At 37.0% G+C, this 20,449-nt stretch overlaps 1 protein-coding gene and 1 pseudogene across 3 annotated transcripts in view; both read right to left on the reverse strand.

Moving 5' to 3' along the window:
* Nucleotides 1-20,449, reverse strand: part of LOC109448730 (zinc finger protein 300) — a 55,355-nt gene that overhangs the window by 6,580 nt on the left and 28,326 nt on the right. For 2 of the 3 annotated variants that reach the window (XM_019734323.3, XM_074313803.2), the window contains exons 3-6: nucleotides 7,571-7,695; nucleotides 4,189-4,486; nucleotides 3,352-3,451; nucleotides 2,385-2,428 (exon numbers count right to left, since the gene is read on the reverse strand). In XM_019734323.3, the coding sequence (XP_019589882.3) occupies nucleotides 2,385-2,428; nucleotides 3,352-3,382 (75 nt within the window). In that variant the 5' untranslated portion in view covers nucleotides 3,383-3,451; nucleotides 4,189-4,486; nucleotides 7,571-7,695. The remainder of the gene's footprint in view (nucleotides 1-2,384; nucleotides 2,429-3,351; nucleotides 3,452-4,188; nucleotides 4,487-7,570; nucleotides 7,696-20,449) is intronic. The other variant, XM_019734321.3, reaches the window with a different exon arrangement.
* Nucleotides 15,436-20,449, reverse strand: part of LOC148758292 (uncharacterized) — a 29,897-nt pseudogene continuing 24,883 nt past the window's right edge.

Here is a 20,449-nt window from a genome sequence, read left to right on the forward strand (position 1 = left end):
AGAATAAATGTTAGAATAGACATGTTCAAAAAATTATGTTTAATAATATATATCTATCCCATTATATCCAAAATAGCATTTTAACATGTGAATCAATCCTTAAAAAGTGTGAGTTTTTAAAATTATACCTTCAAAATCCAGTATGTACTTTACACACATTTCAATTCAGACTAATCTATTTCAAGGTCTCAATAACCACATGTGGCTGGTGGCTCTGTATTAGACAACACAGCTCTAAAATGACTGAAATCCAAGAAGGGAAAAAAACCTGTGTTTTTTTTTTTTCACAAGACAACTCAGTTGTTAAGCTCTACTATAAAATATACATAAGGATTCCTAATGCAAAAGCTGATTTCAAGATTTGACAATAATAATGATGTAATAATAACAACTACAGCTAACACTTAAATAATAGAACAAACCTTCCCCAGTTACAGTTCTAAGCATGGTTTTTACGCACTCAATTCTCACAACAACCCTACGAGGATTATAATCTCCATTTTACAGATGAGAGAACAATCCCAGGCAACCACAGGAAATATTATGCATCTGCTAAAATAATACAGGAGAATCTATGTACTGGCGTGGAGATATTTAAAATGTATACAAAAGGCCGGCCCGGTGGCTCAGGCAGTTGGAGCTCCATGCTCCTAACTCCGAAGGCTGCCGGTTCGATTCCCACTTGCTCTCAACCACAAGGTTGCCAGTTCAATTCCTCGAGTCCCGCAAGGGATGGTGGGCTCCGCCCCCTGCAACTAAGATTGAACACGGCACCTTGAGCTGAGCTGCTGCTGAGCTCCCGGATGGCTCAGTTGGTTGGAGCGCGTCCTCTCAACCACAAGGATGCCAGTTCGATTCCTCGACTCCCGCAAGGGATTGTGGGCTACGACCCCTGCAACTAGCAATGGCAACTGGACCTGGAGCTGAGCTGCGCCCTCCACAACTAAGACTGAAAGGACAACAACTTGAAGCTGAATGGCACCCTCCACGACTAAGATTGAAAGGACAACAACTTGACTTGGAAAAAAAGTCCTGGAAGTACACACTGTTCCCCAATAAATTCCTGTTCCCCTTCTCCAATAAAATCTTTAAAAAAAATGTATACAAAAATCTTTATATTGGACAGTGAAGTTAAAAGTCAAGTTGCAGAACAGAATGTTTACTACAGCATTATTTTTCCAAAAGAAAAGCACAAGAAAATAAGAGACATTCTCACACATTCGTGCTTTCACATATACAGACTTACTTGCAGTTATACAGTAAAAGGTTTGGAAGATTATCTACAAATGGTTAACACCGATAACCTCAGAAGGAGTAGTTTAAAACTGAAAGGTCACTCACCTTTTAATTTTTAGCTTTTTGTATAGTTTAAAACTTTTATGCCATGTATATAGTGAATGTTGACTGGGAGAAAAACATAATACAGACCTTTAACAAGGGAAGAGCAGAGAAGGAATGGGTCTTGAGTTGGGCAGTAATCCTAGAAACTCACAAAACCACAGTAAAGGACGTGGAGCATCACAGATCCTAACTCTCCAAAGTTTTGCCAGATAATTATAATTCAAGAAATGCCTCTTGAGAGGCATATATATTTTGGAAGACCATTCAAAATGTATCCATCCTATGTTATCCAGATTTTATTGGCAAATAAAGCTGGATAATAGGAAGCCTCCGTAATCAATTTGGTCCTCTAAAGCAGAGGTCGACAAAGTTTTTCAGTAAAGGTATGTATTTTCAGCATTGAAGGTCACGCGCTCTCCGTTGTACTTACCCCAACTCTGCCACTGTAGCAGGACAACAGCCATAGACAATATGTAAGCAAATGGCAGGGCTGATAAACTTTGCTTATAAAAACAGTTGGTTTGCTACTGATAAAACTTTGCTTATAAAAACAGTTGGACTGGGCCCACATGCAATAGTTTGATGACTCCAGTTCAAAAGGACAAAGGTCAAGGAGTTTGGCTATGACACTGATACCTTCCCTCTAGAAGAGATTTTATGATACAGCTACAAGAAACGTACTATTGCATTTACCACAGGAATGTTGGTGAGCACACTTTGGATTCCATCACCTAGAGAGACTCATAAAAGAAACGTTAGTATTATATGGCAAGAAATCATTTCTTCCCATGGGAAATCGACCTGCTTTCTCTTTAGAGGATTGCAAAGCATGTAACTGATGATGCCTGCAAGAAAGATCAGAAAAATTTGTACATCAATTTTCAGGCCAGGTTATCTGTATATTACCTAGCAACTCTTTCTAGGTCTTGATCTTTATTTTGACTACTTTTCCCTAATCCAAATTTTAGCTCTTTGTACTTTTCCACTTGATTGTATGGAAAATCAAGGAGAAAAATTTGAAAATAAAAATAAATGCAACTCACCTGGGATGTCATCCTTTTCTGCTCTAATCGAAAAGGACAGATGCCTGTAAAAGCAAAACTGGTGATCAGAAGAGCGTTTTCACAGACTAGACCCAAACTGCAGCTTCCATATTCACCAACCTAGAAACAACTACCGTGTTTTCCTGAAAATGAGACCTAGACAGACAATCAGCTCTAATGCGTCTTTTGGAGCAAAAATTAATATAAGACCGGTCTTATTTTACTATAATACAAGACCGGGTCTTTATAATATAATATAGCATAGCATAGGATAATATAATATAATATAATATAATATAATATAATATAATATAATACAATAGAATACTGGGTCTGATATTAATTTTTGCTCCAAAAGATGCATTAGAGCTGATTGTCCACCTAGGTCTTTTTTTCAGGGAAACACAGGGCCACCAGAAGTTGGGTGAATGATGGGAGAAGGTTGTTTGGTCCTGATAGAAACGTCAGCAAGCACCACATGAAGGAGGAAGTCCTCTTGTGCCTATACTATGATCACACAGAACTTAGACAACGTTTTTTAATTGTATAGATGCGAAGATAAGTTTCATGTTGATTTACTAACAATTTATTTTCCCCCTATGAACCAGCAATTATTTTGTAAAATGTTTTCATAAAGCAATAAACATGGATAGATCTATATAAAGATTTAACTGCCGATAGAGTTCCCTGGCAATAAGAAAGGCAATGACCAAACAGAAAACTGAGGAATGCATTCCCTTATTCCCCAGGAAGAACCAGCAGCTGAATTTCAATACTCGTATCTGCCCTCAGCTCAGCAAACTCTCCTGCCAATCAATATTCATGGACCAAAATGTTAATTTTAAGATGTTTTCTGTTTAAATTTTTATTGCTGATTTTCAACAGTGCAGTTGTGTGCATATAAAAATGGTGATAGGTTGGAACCACTGATACAAGGGAATACACCTCAATGCAGGAAGGTACGTACCTGGTAAAGTTTTCTCAGTCTCAGGAGTCATGCAGACAGGACTGAACGGGTTCAGAGGAAATAGGTGCTCTCATGACAGGGAGATTTTATCAAAACGGATCTGGAAGTTAACAATCAGGAGGAATAATCCTACTAATCTCTGGGTACCCAGCAGGTGCTCAATAACTGTTTCTTGAATAAAATATAAAATGATTTCAATGAACTAGAAAGAGGTAGGGCTAAAATCACACTTTTCATACTAATGCTATCCTTTTTGTTTGGTGTTGTTTTAAAATGATCATTTCTGTGGGGGGCGCCAGACTAAGGGGTGCAATGATGGATTGAGAAGGGGGTTGACCTTTAAGAACTCAACAGTTGTAAGTTTTAGTGTATGTAAAACCCTTCCCAGTCAATTGGGGCTGATCATCAAGATGCCCTGATGCCATTATTACTCCCTCCAAATCTCTGAGTCCTGGGGCCTAGCAATCACATATCCCAAAGAACCCCCTATGCCCATCACATCACTGACCACCACATGTACGTCCCCGTCATTTAGTCCACAGCCTCCTCATCAATCACTGATTCCCCAGAGTCCCCCTAAATCACTGACCCCTGTCATCACCACCAGTGAGTCCCCCACACGTCATCCCCCCTCTGATCCCATAGACAGCCCCATCACTGACACATCCTTCTCCAATTACTAATCTCATAGCTCACACCAACCCTGCCTCCCAAACAAACCCAACACCAATCGCATATTCCTTCCACACCAGTGACTTCATAAATCTCTAATCACCGACCCTATGAACCCCTCCCCTCCATTACCAATCCAATAGACTCATCACCTCACTTATCTACCTTCTGACCTGCAGCTCCTTTATCAGTTCCCGAAATGCCAGGCACGGCTTAACCTGGGACCGCTGTCACATCCATACTGGCGAACTCTCCTGCTTCCTGTCTAGTTGAGCAAAGCGCGGAGCTCCCCAGCCTGCGCTGTTCCGTACTGGGCGGTTTTGCCCACTTCGCATCCCCGGAGGCTTTGTTCAGGAGGCACTATGGCCGCTTCCAGGCACTATGTCTGAATGGGAGCCGCCATCTTGAGAGCCCAGGCAGTTCCGTACATTTGGAGGAATTCATTCGTGGTTGGGATGTGCCACTGGCAGAGAGAAGAAGGTGACAGCAAGGAGGATTATATAAACGAATAAGGTGCAAACTTTGCAGAGAGGTTTTATAGGAGCACTGGGGAAGAAGTTTGAGTGATACGTACTCTATCAGAAGACTGCATTTGGTGAAAGAGGAAGACTTTGGAATAGTAAAATATTCTTATTGACGACACATCTTAAAAGTGTTTGTAAATGGTACAGCCCCCTACCGGGAGATTCTACTTGCTGAGAGGGGTGAAAACGTGGAATAGTATAATCACCTCCCGGGAGATTCCACTGTAGGAAAGAGGGACCAAAGTGTTGAAAGAGTTCACTGGGAGGCAGAGAAAGGGGATACACAGTAATAATGGACTGTGTGCTAAAAACGATTATAAGGAATTCTCTAGGGGAAATTACGGTAGCAACAAGTGGTAAAGGCCAATTGAAGGAAAAAGGAAAATTAAGAGACAAATAAGAGGAGACTGAGGCACGGATTGAAAGACAGTGAGAAGCTGAGAATCAGAGAATAGGAGAAAACAGAAAGCAGAGATACTGGGAGCAGAAGACAGGCCTGTGTAGGCAGAGAGACGGCAGACTGAGGGCAAAAAATGGGAGGCATAGGAACAGAAGTGGGAAGCTAAGAGACAGAACACGAGGCTCAAACAGAAAGGGAAATTGAGACAGAGAAAGGGGAGACTAAAAAATAGAAGAGAAAAAGGAAGAGAGTGATAAGGTTAGATTTCGTGGGGGATCACTCTATTAAAAAACTGAACCAATAAACCATCATATAAAACATCAATAAATCATCACTGTTATCATAACCTTTTAGACCTTACATCAAGCTTTTATACTTTTTAAAAAATGCATGTTAAATTGATGTTTTAGTGTGTATCAGTAGATAAAATTTTGAATCATTAGTTTTCATAGGAGCCATGTTGACTTCTGCAATTAAATGAGTAGCAATTTTACACTTAACAGGTTTATTTTTCATGTCAAATAAAAACAAATCTGGACTTAGATAAGGAGAGATTTTATTCAGAAAGATTATTGAATTGGGAGAACACTCTCATCTCAGAAATCTGCAAGTATCTCAAAATCACACCAAAAAAGTCTTTTCTTTTATAGGGGGAGGGCTAAGAAAGGGTAGCACGGACTTTTAAGAGGTGGGGGTGTGCAAGTGGCAAAACCAGGGCACTTCAACAAGAAATGTTTTTGGGATCCTCAGATTCTGAGAATAAGCTGTTAAGGATGTTTGCACATACATAATACTAGAGTGTGTGTCTAAACTGGAGGGCAAGCCAGAGTTTAGGGGCCTTTGGCGAGGAGAGAAGCCTGACTAATGTTTGGTCAAGACAAAGAAGAGGGTAAGAAATGGGCAGTTGTAATCACTCGCTTCAACTTGAACTTCCACAGTTATATCAATATTTATTGCATACCCTGTGCTTCAGATAGTACAGCCACTGTGTTAGGCACTAAGGGTATAGTAATAGTTAATTTAGAACCCTCAAGGAGTGATGCCAATGGAAGTTGTAGATATAGGAAGGGGCCATACTGTGGAAAGCCTTGTAGGGATTGTGAAAAATTTAGCTCTTAATCCTAAGGGTGATGGGAAGTTATCTTTATGTAGTAACTCGTCAAAAAAGAAGAGGATGGAGACTTCTCTCATAATGAAAGAAATAAAAATTAAAGCTGCAGTAAGACACTATTTCTCATCTATTATCTTGTTAAAAAAATGTATTCTAAATTTGGAATCACACAGTGTTGGGAATCAGGAATGCTCATATATTATTGGTGGTGGGCAGAAGAATGGTGTAGCCCCTCTACAGGGGGTTTGGCAATAGCTAGCAAAACTACAGGTATTAGTTATTTACTGCTGGGTAAAGAGTTACCTGGAACTTAGCAGTTTGAAACTATACGCATTTAACGTTTTATGGTTTCTGTGAGTCGAATCTAGGCACAGCTTAGCTGGGTGGTTCAGGTTTAGCCTCTCATGAGGTTGCAGTCAAGCTGTTGGCCAGCACTGCAGTTATTTCAAGGTTCAATTGGAGAAGGATACGCTTCCAAACTCAGTCAAGGGGCTGATGACAAGCCTCAGAATACCAGTTCCCAAATTCAGTTCCGTGTGGACCTTTCCTGGGGCTACTTGGTTATCTTTATGATATGGTAGTGGTATTCCCTCTTCTCAAGTCTACCTCCTGATATGGTAGCTGATTTCTGTCAAGACCAAGTGAGTAGAGGGAGGGAGAGAATGAAAGAGCACAAACAAGACAGAAGCCACAGTCTTTTTATAATCTAAACTGGAAGTGATAGCTCATTACTTCTTCTGTGTTCTGTTTGCTAAAAATGAGTCACTCAGGCCTGCCCACTATTAAAGAAATAGGAGTTGAGCTCCACCTCTTAAGAGGAGGATTATCAGAGAATATACGGATGTGTCTTTAAAACCACAACACTATATAGCTTTTACCCTTTTATTCAGAAACCCCACTCCCAGGGCTATATCCCAAGATACACTGACAAAAAGATAGGGTCAAAGGTTATTCATTGCGGTACTATTTTTAATACTAAAGGACAGCAGTCAACCCAAACATCTACTACCCGAGGTCTGGTTGTATAAATTACGGCATACACACAAAATGGTACTATTCGGCTGTAAGAGAGAGACAGAGAGAAATATCTCTATATACTAATATGGAGTGAACTTCACAATATAATGTTATGTGAACAAAACAAAGTGGAAAAAAATGAAAATAGTTACTACTATTTAATTTTTTGAAATGTGAAAATGAATGAGTATACAGTCAATTCTCATTATTCATGGTAGTTATGTTCTATAAAGTTGCTGCAAACACAGAATTAGTCAATACTGAACCACTGCTCCTAGGGGAAATAATGTAAATATACATGTATACACTTACAAACATATGTACATATATATGTATGTATATGTACATAATACATATATATCACATAAATTATAATCGTAAATTACAACTTTGTGTAATTAAGATAATAATCTTAAAATCAACTCATCCTGGTAGATTCTATTTTCTTTATTTTACAAATGAGAAAATGATGTTCAGAAGAATTGAGTGATTTACCTGAGGTCACTCCACTAACAGGTGCTAGAGTTGAGTTCAAACTCCATCCACTGGTCCCGTAGCTGGAGTTTCTTGCTCTGCATTGCCTCTGCTGTCTCCATCCTCTGGTCCTCTCTGTTTGCGAGCTGGAAGAAGAGGGAGAGCATCCCATTGCTCACCTTCAGCTGGGAATGTGGGCAACTCAAAGTTTTCACTGCTCTGTGCATGTCTGCTAATGACTGTCAAAGTACTGTGAGTACTGATTTGGGGGTTACAAATATAGTTTAGCAAGTAGGTGAATTTGCAGCTATGGAATCTGTGAATAATATAGATCAAATGTGGGCTGGCCCGGTGGCTCAGGCGGTTGGAGCTCTGTGCTCCTAACTCCTAAGGCTGCCGGTTCGATTCCCACATGGGCCAATGGGCTCTCAACCACAAAGCTGCTGGTTCAATTCCTCGAGTCAGGCAAGGGATGGTGGGCTCCGCCCCCTGCAACTAAGATTGAACACGGCACCTTGAGCTGAGCTGCTGCTGAGCTCCCGGATGGCTCAGTTGGTTGGAGTGTGTCCTCTCAACCACAAGGTTGCCGGTTTGACTCCCGCAAGGGATGGTGGGCTGTGCCCCCTGCAACTAGCAAACGGCAACTGGACCTGGAGCTGAGCTGTGCCCTCCACAGCTAAGATTGAAAGGGCAACAACTTGACTTGGAAAAAAGTCCTAGAAGTACACACTGTTTCCCGATAAAGTCCTGTTCCCCTTCCCCAATAAAATCTTTAAAAATATATTTATAGAGAGAGAGCAAATGTATATGTTTACCTTAAAAATAACAAGCAAATAACTGAAGAATAAACCATTAAATAAAATACTATCTATTAATATAAAGGGTGATATTAGTTAGCTACCGTATTGAAATCTAGCAACTTATTCCCAAATTTAGTGGCTTAAAAATAACCCACATTTATTGTCTCCCTTTCTGTGGGTCAGGAATCTGAACATGGATTATCTGAGTCCTTTGCTTCAGGGTCTCCCACAAATCTATAATTAAAGTATTGGCCCAGGATAGGGTCTCATCTGAAGACTCAACTGGGAAGAGATCCACTTCCAAGCTCAATTACATGATTGGTGACAGAATTCAATGCCTCAAGGATTGTTGGACTTCAAGCATTCCCGTTCTCGCTGGCTGTTGGATGGAAGCCACCCACAGTACCCTGTCATGCAGGACTCTCCAACTTGCAACTTGCTTTATTTAACAAAACAAGAAAGTCAATATCTTTTATAACCTAATAACAGAAGTGACATACCCTCAATGTTGCCATGTCCTATTGGTTAGGAACGACTTATTCACATGGAGATTCTTACAAAGGCCATGAATGCCAGGAGGTAGGAATCATTGCTGGCCATTTTAGACACTTCCTACCACAGGGAAACAGGAAATAAGATAGAGGGGACAGAGATAGTACCTAATCTTCTTTTAATGTACAATGCTCTGTTGATTTGACTTTAGAAACACAAAAAATTAAAAAATTATGAAACAAAATTAAATCTTAGAAAATAATTCCAAACTTTTGCTTTTGGCCAAAGTGAAGTAATGGAATGGATTGTACTTTCACCTGAAGCAATGGAAAAACCACACAAGTGTATGAATAAACAGTTTTCAAGACATTAGACATCAGACAATGAAGGACATTCGTCCTTAAAGATGGGAAACAAATGAGGTGACCCCTTTAATTGCTCAGTCTACTGCCTTGAGAAAATTTCCAGGACACAACATAGGGAAGGGGAGCCCACATAGAGGCCATCAGACTCCCAGAGTTGAGGAGAAAGAGCTAAAAGTACAGAAAGACCAAGGTAGCTGAAGTCACAGAGCAGAGGACCAAAGAGGAGAAAGCTGCACAAAAGGGGAACTACAGAGACTTGCAGAGGGTCCACTTCAAGTATTCATCCGAATATTTATTGGTCAGTGTATGTAGGTAAGGAAACTATCAGAGTCTGGGAAAAGAAATACATGAAAAGAATGAGAAACAGTAACTGGAACTCACAAAAAGCCAAGATTAATACCTGTTCCTACAAGCCAAACTGGAGAAACGTTTCATGGAGCATTGGGCAGAGTACTCAAAAAGTGCTGCTTCAATACTAGGAAATATAATTCACTCTGTGTAAAAATCTTGTTTAGGTGCCATCTAACAAATCAGACCTGAAAGGATCAAACTGCTTCCAAATAACAACTGAACTGCAGAGAGAAGTTTCAAAAATATTTATTGGAACACAAAAGTTCTAGCACCCAGAAAAGTTTGGCATCAGCCAATAATTACCAGGCATGTATAGAAACGAAAATGATACTCATAATGAGGAGAAAAATCAATCAAAGAAACAAAAAGACCAGAATTGGAAGAGATGTTGGAAATTGCAGACCTGGATATTAACAAGTTATTATAGATCTTAACAGTCACTAAAAATGTAATACGAGAAAATTATGAACAACTTAAACATCATAAATTTGACAAGGTACAAGAAATGGGCCACTTCCTCGAATACCAAAGCTCAATCAAGTTGACACAGATAATCTGCATGGTCTCATAACTACATAAAAAAATTCATCCTTAATTAAAGACCTTGCAAAAAGAAAAGATGTCACTGGAGAATTCTACCAAAATTTAAAGAATTAAAATCGATTTTACACAGCCTCTTCCAGAAAACAGAAAAAAAGGAACACATTCCAAATAATTTGATCAGGAAATTATTACCAAAATCACACCAAGACAGTACAATGAAAGAAAACTACAGACCAATGTGTCACGAACTTAGACGCAAAAACCCTCAACAAAATATTAGCAAACCAAACACAACGATCTATTAAAGTAGTTATACACAACGACCAAGTGGGATGTATTTCAGGCATGCAAAGCTGGCCCAAATTTGAAAATTAACCAATGGAACCCACCTATTGACACGATAAAAGAAATAGAATATGATTATATCAGTTAACACACACACAAAAAGGCATTTGACAAAAACCCAACACCTAACCGTGATAAAATCTCTCCAAAAAAAAGAGTAATGGGGGGAATTCCCTCCACCTGTAAAGAGCATCTACCAAAACCCTCCCCCCCAAAAAAAACCCTACAGTATACATAATAATGATGAAAGACTGAATGCTTTCCCCACTAGATCAGGAATAAGACCACGGTGTTTGCTCTCACTACTCTAATTCAACACAGTACAGGAAATTCTACCCAGTAAAATAACACAAGAAAACAAAATTACAAGCAGAGTGATGAAAAAGGAAGGAAATAAAACTGTCCCTATATGCAAATGACATGAATAATTGTCAAAGGAATTTACCAAAATACCTAAATCTAGTGAGTTCAGCAAAGTCACAGATGCATAAAAGTTAATCACATTTCTATATACTAACAATAAACATATGGAAATAAAAACATAATACTATTTCAATCATGCCAAAGAAATAAAAATATTTAGGCCTATACTTAACATGTATGGGATTGTCAGAAAGTCACAAAATGTTGAAAGAAATCAAATAAATAGAGAGACATACCATGTGCACTGTTGAAGACTCATAACAGTAAAGATGTTCATTCTCCCCAGATTGATCTATAGGTTTTAATTAAATTTATTTGGGTGACAATGATTAGCAAAATTACATGGGTTTCAAATGTGCATTTCTATAATGCATCATCTATATCTCACATCGTGTGTTCACTACCCAGAGGCAGTTCTCCTTCCATCACCATATATTTGATCCCCTTTACCTTCTTCTACTATTCCTCTCCTCCCTTACCCTCTGGTAACCACTAAACTGTTGTCTGTGTCTATGAGTTTTTGTTTCTTTATTTGTTTGTCTTGTTCCTTTGTTGCTTTGCTTTATATTCCACATACAAGTGAAGTCATATAGTTTTCAACTTTTTCTGATTTATTTCTCTTAGCATAATAATCTCAAAATCCATCCATGTTGTCGCAGATGGCACTATTTCATCTTTTCTTATGGCAGATTAGTATTCCATTGTGTATATATATCACATCTTCTTTATCCAACCATCTATTGAAGGACAATTTGATTGTTTCCATGTCCTGGCCACCATAAATCAACATCAGAGTACATATAGCTCTATGGATAAATGTTTTCAGATTTTTTGGGTAGATACCCAGGAGAGGGATTGCTGGGTCTTATGGCAATTCTATCCTTAATTTTTTGAGGAACCACCATACTGTTTTCCATAGTGGCTGTACCAATTTACATTCCCCCCAACAGCGTATGAGGGTTCCTTTTTCTCCACAGCCTCTCCAACACTTGTTATTATTTGTCTCATTGATGATGGCCATTCTCACAAGTGTGAAGTGATATCTCACTATGGCTTTGATTTGTATTTCCCTAGTAGCTAGTGAAGATCTATAGGTTTAATAAAATTTCTATTAAAATCGCAGCAAGTTTTTTTTGGAGACTTAGACAGGGTTATTCTAAAATTTATTTGGAAAGGAACACGCCCTAGAATGATGAAAACAATCTTGACAATGAAGATAAAGTGGAAAGAATCACTCCTATAACTTCTATTCAACATTGTACTACAGGTTCTAGTCAGTGCAATAAAGCAAAAAGAAATAAAAGATGTCCAGTTTGGAAAGGAAAAGGTAAAACAATATTTGTAGATAACATGATCTTCTATGTAGGAAATCTGATATATTCTATCAAACAAAGCCCCTAGAACAAATCAGTAAGTGTTTACTAGATCAATATACAATAATCAGTTGTATTTCCATCTACTACCAATAAACAATCAGAAATTAAAATAAAAACGTCTACAGATTTCCTTAACTATAAAAGGCTTGGGGGTGGATCTGACAAAAGATGTGAAACAGCTGTACAATAAAAACTATAAAATATTGCTAAGAGAAATTTTAAAAGACATAAATGAAAGGACTATGTTGTGTTATGTGTTAGAAGACTCATTATTGTAAATCTCCCCAAATTGATTTACAGGTTCAGTGCAATCCATTCAAAATTGCAGCAGCTTTTGAAAAGAAATTAAAAAGATGATTCTTATGATTCCTATAGAAATGAAAAGGACTAAGAATAGCCAAAACAACTTTGCAAGAAAAATTTGTTTGAGGTCCAACACTACCTGATCTCAAGACATACAAATATCTATTATAATCAAGACAGCGTGTTATTGGTGTAAAGAAAGAAAAAAAATGGATAAATGAAACAAAATAGATAGTTCAGAAACAGATTCAACTCACATAATGACAACAAATTTTCAACAAAGCCATTTCAGTGGAGCAAAGAATAGTATTTTCAACAAATGCTGCTGGAATAATTACATATCTATATTTTAAATGAAACCATAATCCTTTCTTCATATACAAAAAAATTCATTCAAAATGGATCATAGCCCTAAATATAAAATCTGAAACTATAAAACTCCTAGAAGAAAATATAGGAGAAAACCCTTGTGACTTAGGATTAGGCAAAATTTCTTAGGTAATGACACTAAAAGCATAAATGACAAAATAATAAATAACAAATAGGATTTTGGTCTTCAATAGACACCAGTAGAATGAAGTGATAAGCCATAGATGAGGAGAAAATGTTTTCAAATCACATTTCTGACAAAGAACTGAAGCCGGAATATGTGAAGAATTCCAATAACCAAACCATTAAAACTGAGCAAAAGATTTAACAGACACTTCACCAAAGATCTACTGATGACAAATAAAAACATGAAAAGATTCCCAACATCATTAGTTATCAGGGAAATGCTAATTAAAACCACAGTGTGATACCACTACGCACCTAATAAAATGACTAAAATTTAAAAACTAATATTTACCAAGTGTTGGCAAGGATGTAGAGAAACACACACTGCTAGTGGGAATATAAAATGGTGCCATCACTTTGGAAAATAGATGATTTGCTTTAAACATAAACCTATATGATTCAGCCATTCCATTCCTAATATTTATCCAAGAGAATAAGCGTTAGGCATGTGTGCATACAACATACAGTATCCATGACACATGTGCATACAAATATTTGCACAGGAATGCTTACAGCAGCTTCATCTGTAACAACCAAAAACTGAGTGTAACTCAAACATCCATTGCAGGCAAATGGATAAACTACCATACAATGGAATACTAATCAGCAAAAGAATGAACTCTTGATACATACAACAAATTGGATTAAATTCAAACTAATACGCTGAGTGAAAGAAACCAGTAAAAACAAGAATGCATACTTTGTGATTCCACCTCATCAAATTCCAGGAAATGCAAAAGAATAGAGGGGCACAAAGCAGATCCATGGCCGCCTGAGCATGGGGTTGAGAGCTGGCGAAGGACGACTAACTACCAAAGGTAAGAACTCTTGGGGGTGATAAACACGTGCGTTACCTTGATTGCAGTGAGTCTCACTGGTGTATACATAAGCCAAAAGTTATCAAATTGTACGCTTTAAATATGTGCGGTTTATTGTGTGTCTATTAAACCTCAATAAATTTGCTTAAAAAAGAAACCTACATCCTCTGCTCCTTCCTCACATTTCTGATGTGATTCTAAATACCTCTTCTCATTCATTCCACTTTAGCCACCACTTTGTTCTTTCCTAAGTCATTTTCACCTCAAAGCTTTTGAAATGCTCTTCTTACTAGTATACAGATTTATTATTACTCTAACCAACTGCCATAGCAAATAAGAAAGATTTAGATTATCTTCCCAAAATGAGAATAACTTTCTCTTCTTTTCTTTCTTAATTTCAGCTTACCCGCACTTTATAAACTTTCTGATGTATGAAATTTTGGAATATAATTCCACACAGGTTGTTAAACCAGTAAAACTGTTTATTCATTCTATCATTTAGTCCTTCAACAAATATTTCGTGAACAGCTATTATATGCCGTGCATTCTTCTAGAGCTTGAAATTTATCATTATAATATAGCTAAATATTCCTTCCCCAGTCATGCTTAAATGCTACCAAAGTGGACAGACAAGAAAAATAAACAAAATAAATTACAATATGACAAGCATGCCATTAAAAAGTGAAATAAAGCAAGGTGATTAGTGACACTTGGGGGAGTATTGTAGTGTCACATATGCAGGTCGGCTAGGCTTAGAAAAGGCTGATCTAATCAGTCATGAACAAGAATCATAATGCAATATAATTCTCCCGTGATAAAATAATAGATAATGGCAATGAAGAGGGTCTGCTCCTCAAGGCTACCAGCAGAAAGAGAATACAAAAGATTAGCGCTGGGATAAACAAAATAGACAATAGAAACCAATAGAGAAAATCAACAAAAAGATCAACAAAAAGATCAACAAAACTGGCACACCTTTAGCTAGATTGATGAAGGAAAAAAAGAGAAAAGATTCAAATAACTATCATCAGAAATGAAAGAGGGGACATTTTAACTGATTTTTACAGAAATCAAAAACATTATACGAGAGTACTATGAACAACTGTATACCAACAAATTGGATAATCTAGCTGAAATGGACAAATTCCTACAAACCCAGAGCTTACCAGCACTGAATCATGAAGAAATAGAAAATCTGAGTGCCCAGAACTAGTAAGAAGATCGAATAAGTAATCAGAAATCCAAACAAATAACCATAACTACAACTGCCTCTGGCACCCTCTCTTCCACATCAGAGATCACGGAGAGACACAGATCGTATATCACTCCTGTTAGAGATAAAGAGTTTGATTCCCAAAGAGAAGCAAGATCTAGACAAGCAAGGAAATCAAGATCAAAACAAGGGGTGACAGTGACTGATATTCAGGGAGCTAAAAACACAATAGAAATAAATTGTTCTACCTAAACCAGAGAACAAGAAAATGAAGAAAAAGAGAAAAAGAAACACAAAATCAAGAGAAGAAAAGGAGTCAGAAACATCTAGAGATGAATATAAACAAAAGTACTCCAGAACATATGATGAGATTTATCAGTGCCACAGACTAGAATCAACTTGAAGTTCAACCACTCCACCTCTTGGCTTTCTACCATGAGCAGTTCACTCTATGCTTCAAGCAACTAAACAGCTAAACAGGCCACATAGTCTTATAGCAATGACTTCTGTTTACTCCAGAGTATTAACAAACAAACAAAAAATAAAAGTAAGAAAGGGAGAAAAAAGAGAACAGGAAAAAGAAGATTAAATTACAACCTAAATCAGAGAATGATGGCGACCAAGAGAGAAAAAGATCTACCAAAGATTCATATCAGAAACAAGGTAGTGATGAGAATGAAGAACAACAATCATACAGAAGAGGATTGAAATAAGGAAGTTACACAGATTCCATTTCTAGATGTGAAACCAGTTCCACATCAGCTAGTGATCAGTCTGATTCCTTGCTGGGTTGCTCTGGATCATACAGTTACTTAGAATAAAGAAAACCTTACAGTAGCCGGCTAGAAAAGGATAATTCAATGGACTTTAAAAAGCCTTATGAACAAATTCTAGCTGAAAATGAAAACCTGAAAACAGTTGCATGATACAAATAGGGAACTGACATATTGTAAATTTTAATTGGAAAAGGCCACCGAGCGATAAGAAAAGATTTGTGGAGAGGTCACTATTGGAAATAGAAAAAAAAGGGATGAAGAGCTTCAGAAAGAAGACTATCTGAAATGGAAGAAGAGCCCAAATGTTACCAGACCTAAAAGCAGACAACCAGAGGCTAAAGGGTAAAAACGGGGCCCTGTCAGAGTTATTAGCAAACTTTCCAAATTAAAAAAGGGATGAGTAATAAAATTGCACCTTCTGAGGAGGGATTTCTCAAAGAAGGCTTTCCCACATTCAGTACACTCATACGGCTTCTCTCCTGTATGAGGTCGGTGATGTATAATCTGATGTGACTTCTGGGAGAAAGCCTTTCCACACTGATTACATTCACAAGGCTTCTCTCCAGTGTGAATTCTCTGATGTAAAATGAGGAGTGATTTCTGGGAGAAGGCTTTTCCATAGTCACTACATTCGTATGGTTTTCCTCAGAATGAACTCTTTGATGTATAATGAGGGATGATTTTTGCGAGAAGGCTTTTCCACATTCAGAACATTCATAAGGTTTCTCCCCAGTATGAGTCCTCTGATGTACAATGAGATGTGACTTCTCACTGACGGCTTTCCTACATGCACTGCAATCATAATGTTTCTCTCCAGTATGAATTCTTTGATGTATAACAAGCTGTGACTTTTTAAGAAAAGATTTTCTACATTCAATACATAAACAGGTCTTCTCCCCAGTTTCAATATTCACATACTGAATAAAAGATTGTTTATTGTTGATAACCTTTCATACTGACCATTTTCACTGTTTCACTCCATTATACATTTTTTTATGCTTAGAATAGAAAGGACTAGGTGTTCTCCCACATTCAAAATTCTCCTCAGTGTTTTTCTTGCATAACCCCTATTACAACAGAAAAGGTTTATATTAGGTTTCAAGCTCTTTTCAAATGAATCACATTTATACATTCTTTGTCTTGAAGTAGCTAGCTCTGTACAGTCATAAAATATTTTTCCAAATGCATTATATGTATGGCCTGACTCTTCAATAACTGTTTTATTGTTGATGATCATGATTTGCCTACAAGGTCTTCTCGATTTTCCTGATCTTTCTCCAGCTGGTCATCACCTTGCCAGACCTTTCACATGGAGGACAATGAATGATCCCGTGTGACACTTTTCCAGTATCTCCTAATAGAAGGAACACCTTCAAGTATATCCAATTGAGGAGTATCAAGTGTAGTATCTCTGTCTGAAAGAATAAAGAAATAAAAGAAAACAGATATAAAGATTTAGTAGAGGACTGAAGAGGTCAAACAAGTGGATGCTCCAGAATGGTCCATGAAGACGGAGAATTGGGAGGGCAATAGGCCATTTAAAACACAATAAAACATGTAAGTTTATCAGGTGAGTAATTAAAGATGGGCTTTACTCCTACAGTGGAAACAATGAGGTAGTCATGGAATTCCCCTCAGAAAACAGGTATAAAACTGAATAAAATTATTTTTAAGACTATCGTTCAGGGCATTGGAAAACTACCAAAGGCAGGTCACAAGTTGAAAAGTATTTACTCACCAAACACTTGTACTTCATTAGGTAAGAATGGGGAACTTGTGGCATTCTTTCCTAGGGTTTTCCCATCTCCCATCCCTATCTGTCAATTTGTATTGACAGATAATGCAAATCCACTGGGTACAGTTTAATGCTGATAGTAAACCAGCTAGAAATTTAACAGGGAGAATTTGAAAGCAAGAGAGTTATAGAAAGATTGAGATAATAAACTCTCCTTATAGCCCTACTTGACTGCTAAAATATTTGTGCAAAGAGCCCAGCAGTGATTGAATGTCTAGACAGACTTGCAAATTTGCTATACTTGTCAAGCATTCTGACACATGCACAACTCAGGTGGCAAAGAGTAGAAGCCAGACGGGCTTTAGATGTCTGATATAACTTCTGTCCAAATCACTAGTTCACCTCTATGTTGTGCAGGTGTTGGGAATCCCTTAGAGAGCCTAGCTTAAAAACAAACAAACAAACAAACAAACAAACAAAACTAAGCAGAGACATCAGTGATGGCACTATATGGGAGACACAGATGTCACAGTTTGAGTCGAAGCAAGTTAAGTGCCTCTAAAACAAAAACAAGAACCCTCAGGACTAGAAAATTTCAGAGACACCACAACATACGTATTATCTACCATGTAGTCTGCAACCAAAAATTACTAGATATATAAAGAAACAGGAGATGGTGACTTATACTCAGAAATAAAATCAGTCAATAGAAACTGACTCTAAGTGGGTGTAAATGTTGGGTTTAGCAAAAGGAGTCCTCAAAAAAGCTATTACAAACATATTGCAAAAAATTGAGAGAAAAGATGCTAAGAAATGAACAAATAGGCAATTTTAAAAGAGAAAAAACTATATGAAAAATACAGTTCGACTATAAAGAGGCAGCAAGAGGAAATTTTGAGAGTGATGGAGCTTTATCACGTCATGATTGTGGATGTAGTTAACTTTTTCTATGCCTTTGTCAAAATTTAAAGAAAGAGTAACATTTATTTTATATAAATTAAAAAATAAAAGAACCAAATGGAAATTCTAAGACTGAAATGAAAATTTCACCAGGGGGCTCATTATATTTGAGAAAGCAGAAAGCAAAATCAGAATCATAAACTTGAAGATACATCACTAGAAATGATCCAACCCAAAGAACAACAACAAAAAAGGATTATATAAAAAATAAATAGAACCTCTGCAATCTGTAGAGCAATATTTGGCATTCCAGCACATGTATAATTGGTGTGCTAGAAAGAGGGGAGAGAGAGCGGCAAAAAAAATTGGGAGAAATGTCTTTAAAATTACCAACTTTCATGAAAAACATTACACATCAAAGAAGCTCACCAAACCTCAGGTAGGATACCTAGTCAATTAGCCACATTATCTTGGACATATTTCACAACACTGAAAGCACAATGGCTAAAATGTTGGAAGCTGACCCAACTTAGAAAAGAGTATGACAATTCATTAAGACGTAGAAAACAGGCTCATTCCATATCATAAATTATACAGTGATAAGAAGGCAAGTACTGTTCAAGCTATTCTATGTAAGATTTTCAAAGAGAAATAAAACATATTTTCAATATTTTACATTGCAGAGTACTAAACAGTTTTACTATATTTTTATTTTTTATACAGTTAAACCAAGAGTAAGATAGTTTTTTATGTTCTGACAAAAAAGTTTACAGGTCACAAAACAATGATACTTTTTTCCCATTGATTATTTAAATTATTTCGCAAAGTTTTGGCTTCCATGGTAATTTTTATGGTCCCTCACTACCATACAAAGTGAGGACTCCCTGTACTTAAGCTCTCATATAGAAAACAAAACAAATCTCAAGTGACTGATCTATGCTTCCACCTAAGAAGGGAGAAAATGAACAAATTACACCCCAAATAAGTCGAATAAGAAAAAATAAACATCAAACCAGAAATCAATGAAATAGGAAATGGACAAATAGAGTAAAATCAATGACATCAAAACATAATTATTTTAAAAAATTAATGAAATTGATATATTTTAGCTAGTGATAAAAAAAAGAAGACATAAAGTAACGATATTAGGAATGAAAGACAGACCATCTCTACAATAGATCCTATAGACATAAAAGAACAAAAAGTGAATATTATGAAAAATTACATAACAATGAATTTGACCATTTTGATGAAATGGAAAAATTCCTTGAAAGACACAAATTAACAATACTGACCCATGACAAACTAGATAATCTAAATAGATCCACATTAAGGAAAGAAACTTAGTAAATAAAAATCTTCCCACAAAGAGAAGTCCAAACCTAGACTGATAAATTCTATCACTGTAATAAACCACAACCATCAGTAGAACAGCTTTTTAAAGTCTGTTTTAAGTCCTTCTAGCAAATCATCAAATCTGAGTGCTGTCTTGTAGACTCACAATACAACTAGCAAACCGAATCCAGAAACATATAAAAAGAATTATATACCATTACCAGATGGAACTTGTCTAGGAATGTAAGGTTGGTTTAGTATCCAAAGATCTATTAATTAAAATTCAGTAATACCTCGGGGTGGCCAGTTAGCTCAGTTGGTTAGAAAGTAGTGCTCTTAACAAAAAGGTTGCCAGTTTGATCCCCACATGGGCCACTGTGAGCGGCACCTTCCACAACTATATTGAAACAACTACCTTGACTTGAAGCTGATGGGTCCTGGAAAAACACACTTAAAAAAAATTCAGTAATACCTCAATATTAGTAAATAGATGGTCTTAATGGATGCAGAAAATGCATTTGTCAAAATCCAACACATTTTCATGATAAAAACACTCAACAAACTACAATA

This window comes from Rhinolophus sinicus, chromosome 5, assembly GCF_057876585.1.
Source record: "Rhinolophus sinicus isolate RSI-liver-muscle chromosome 5, RSI-T2T, whole genome shotgun sequence".
In the NCBI taxonomy this organism is placed as follows: Eukaryota; Metazoa; Chordata; class Mammalia; order Chiroptera; family Rhinolophidae; genus Rhinolophus; species Rhinolophus sinicus.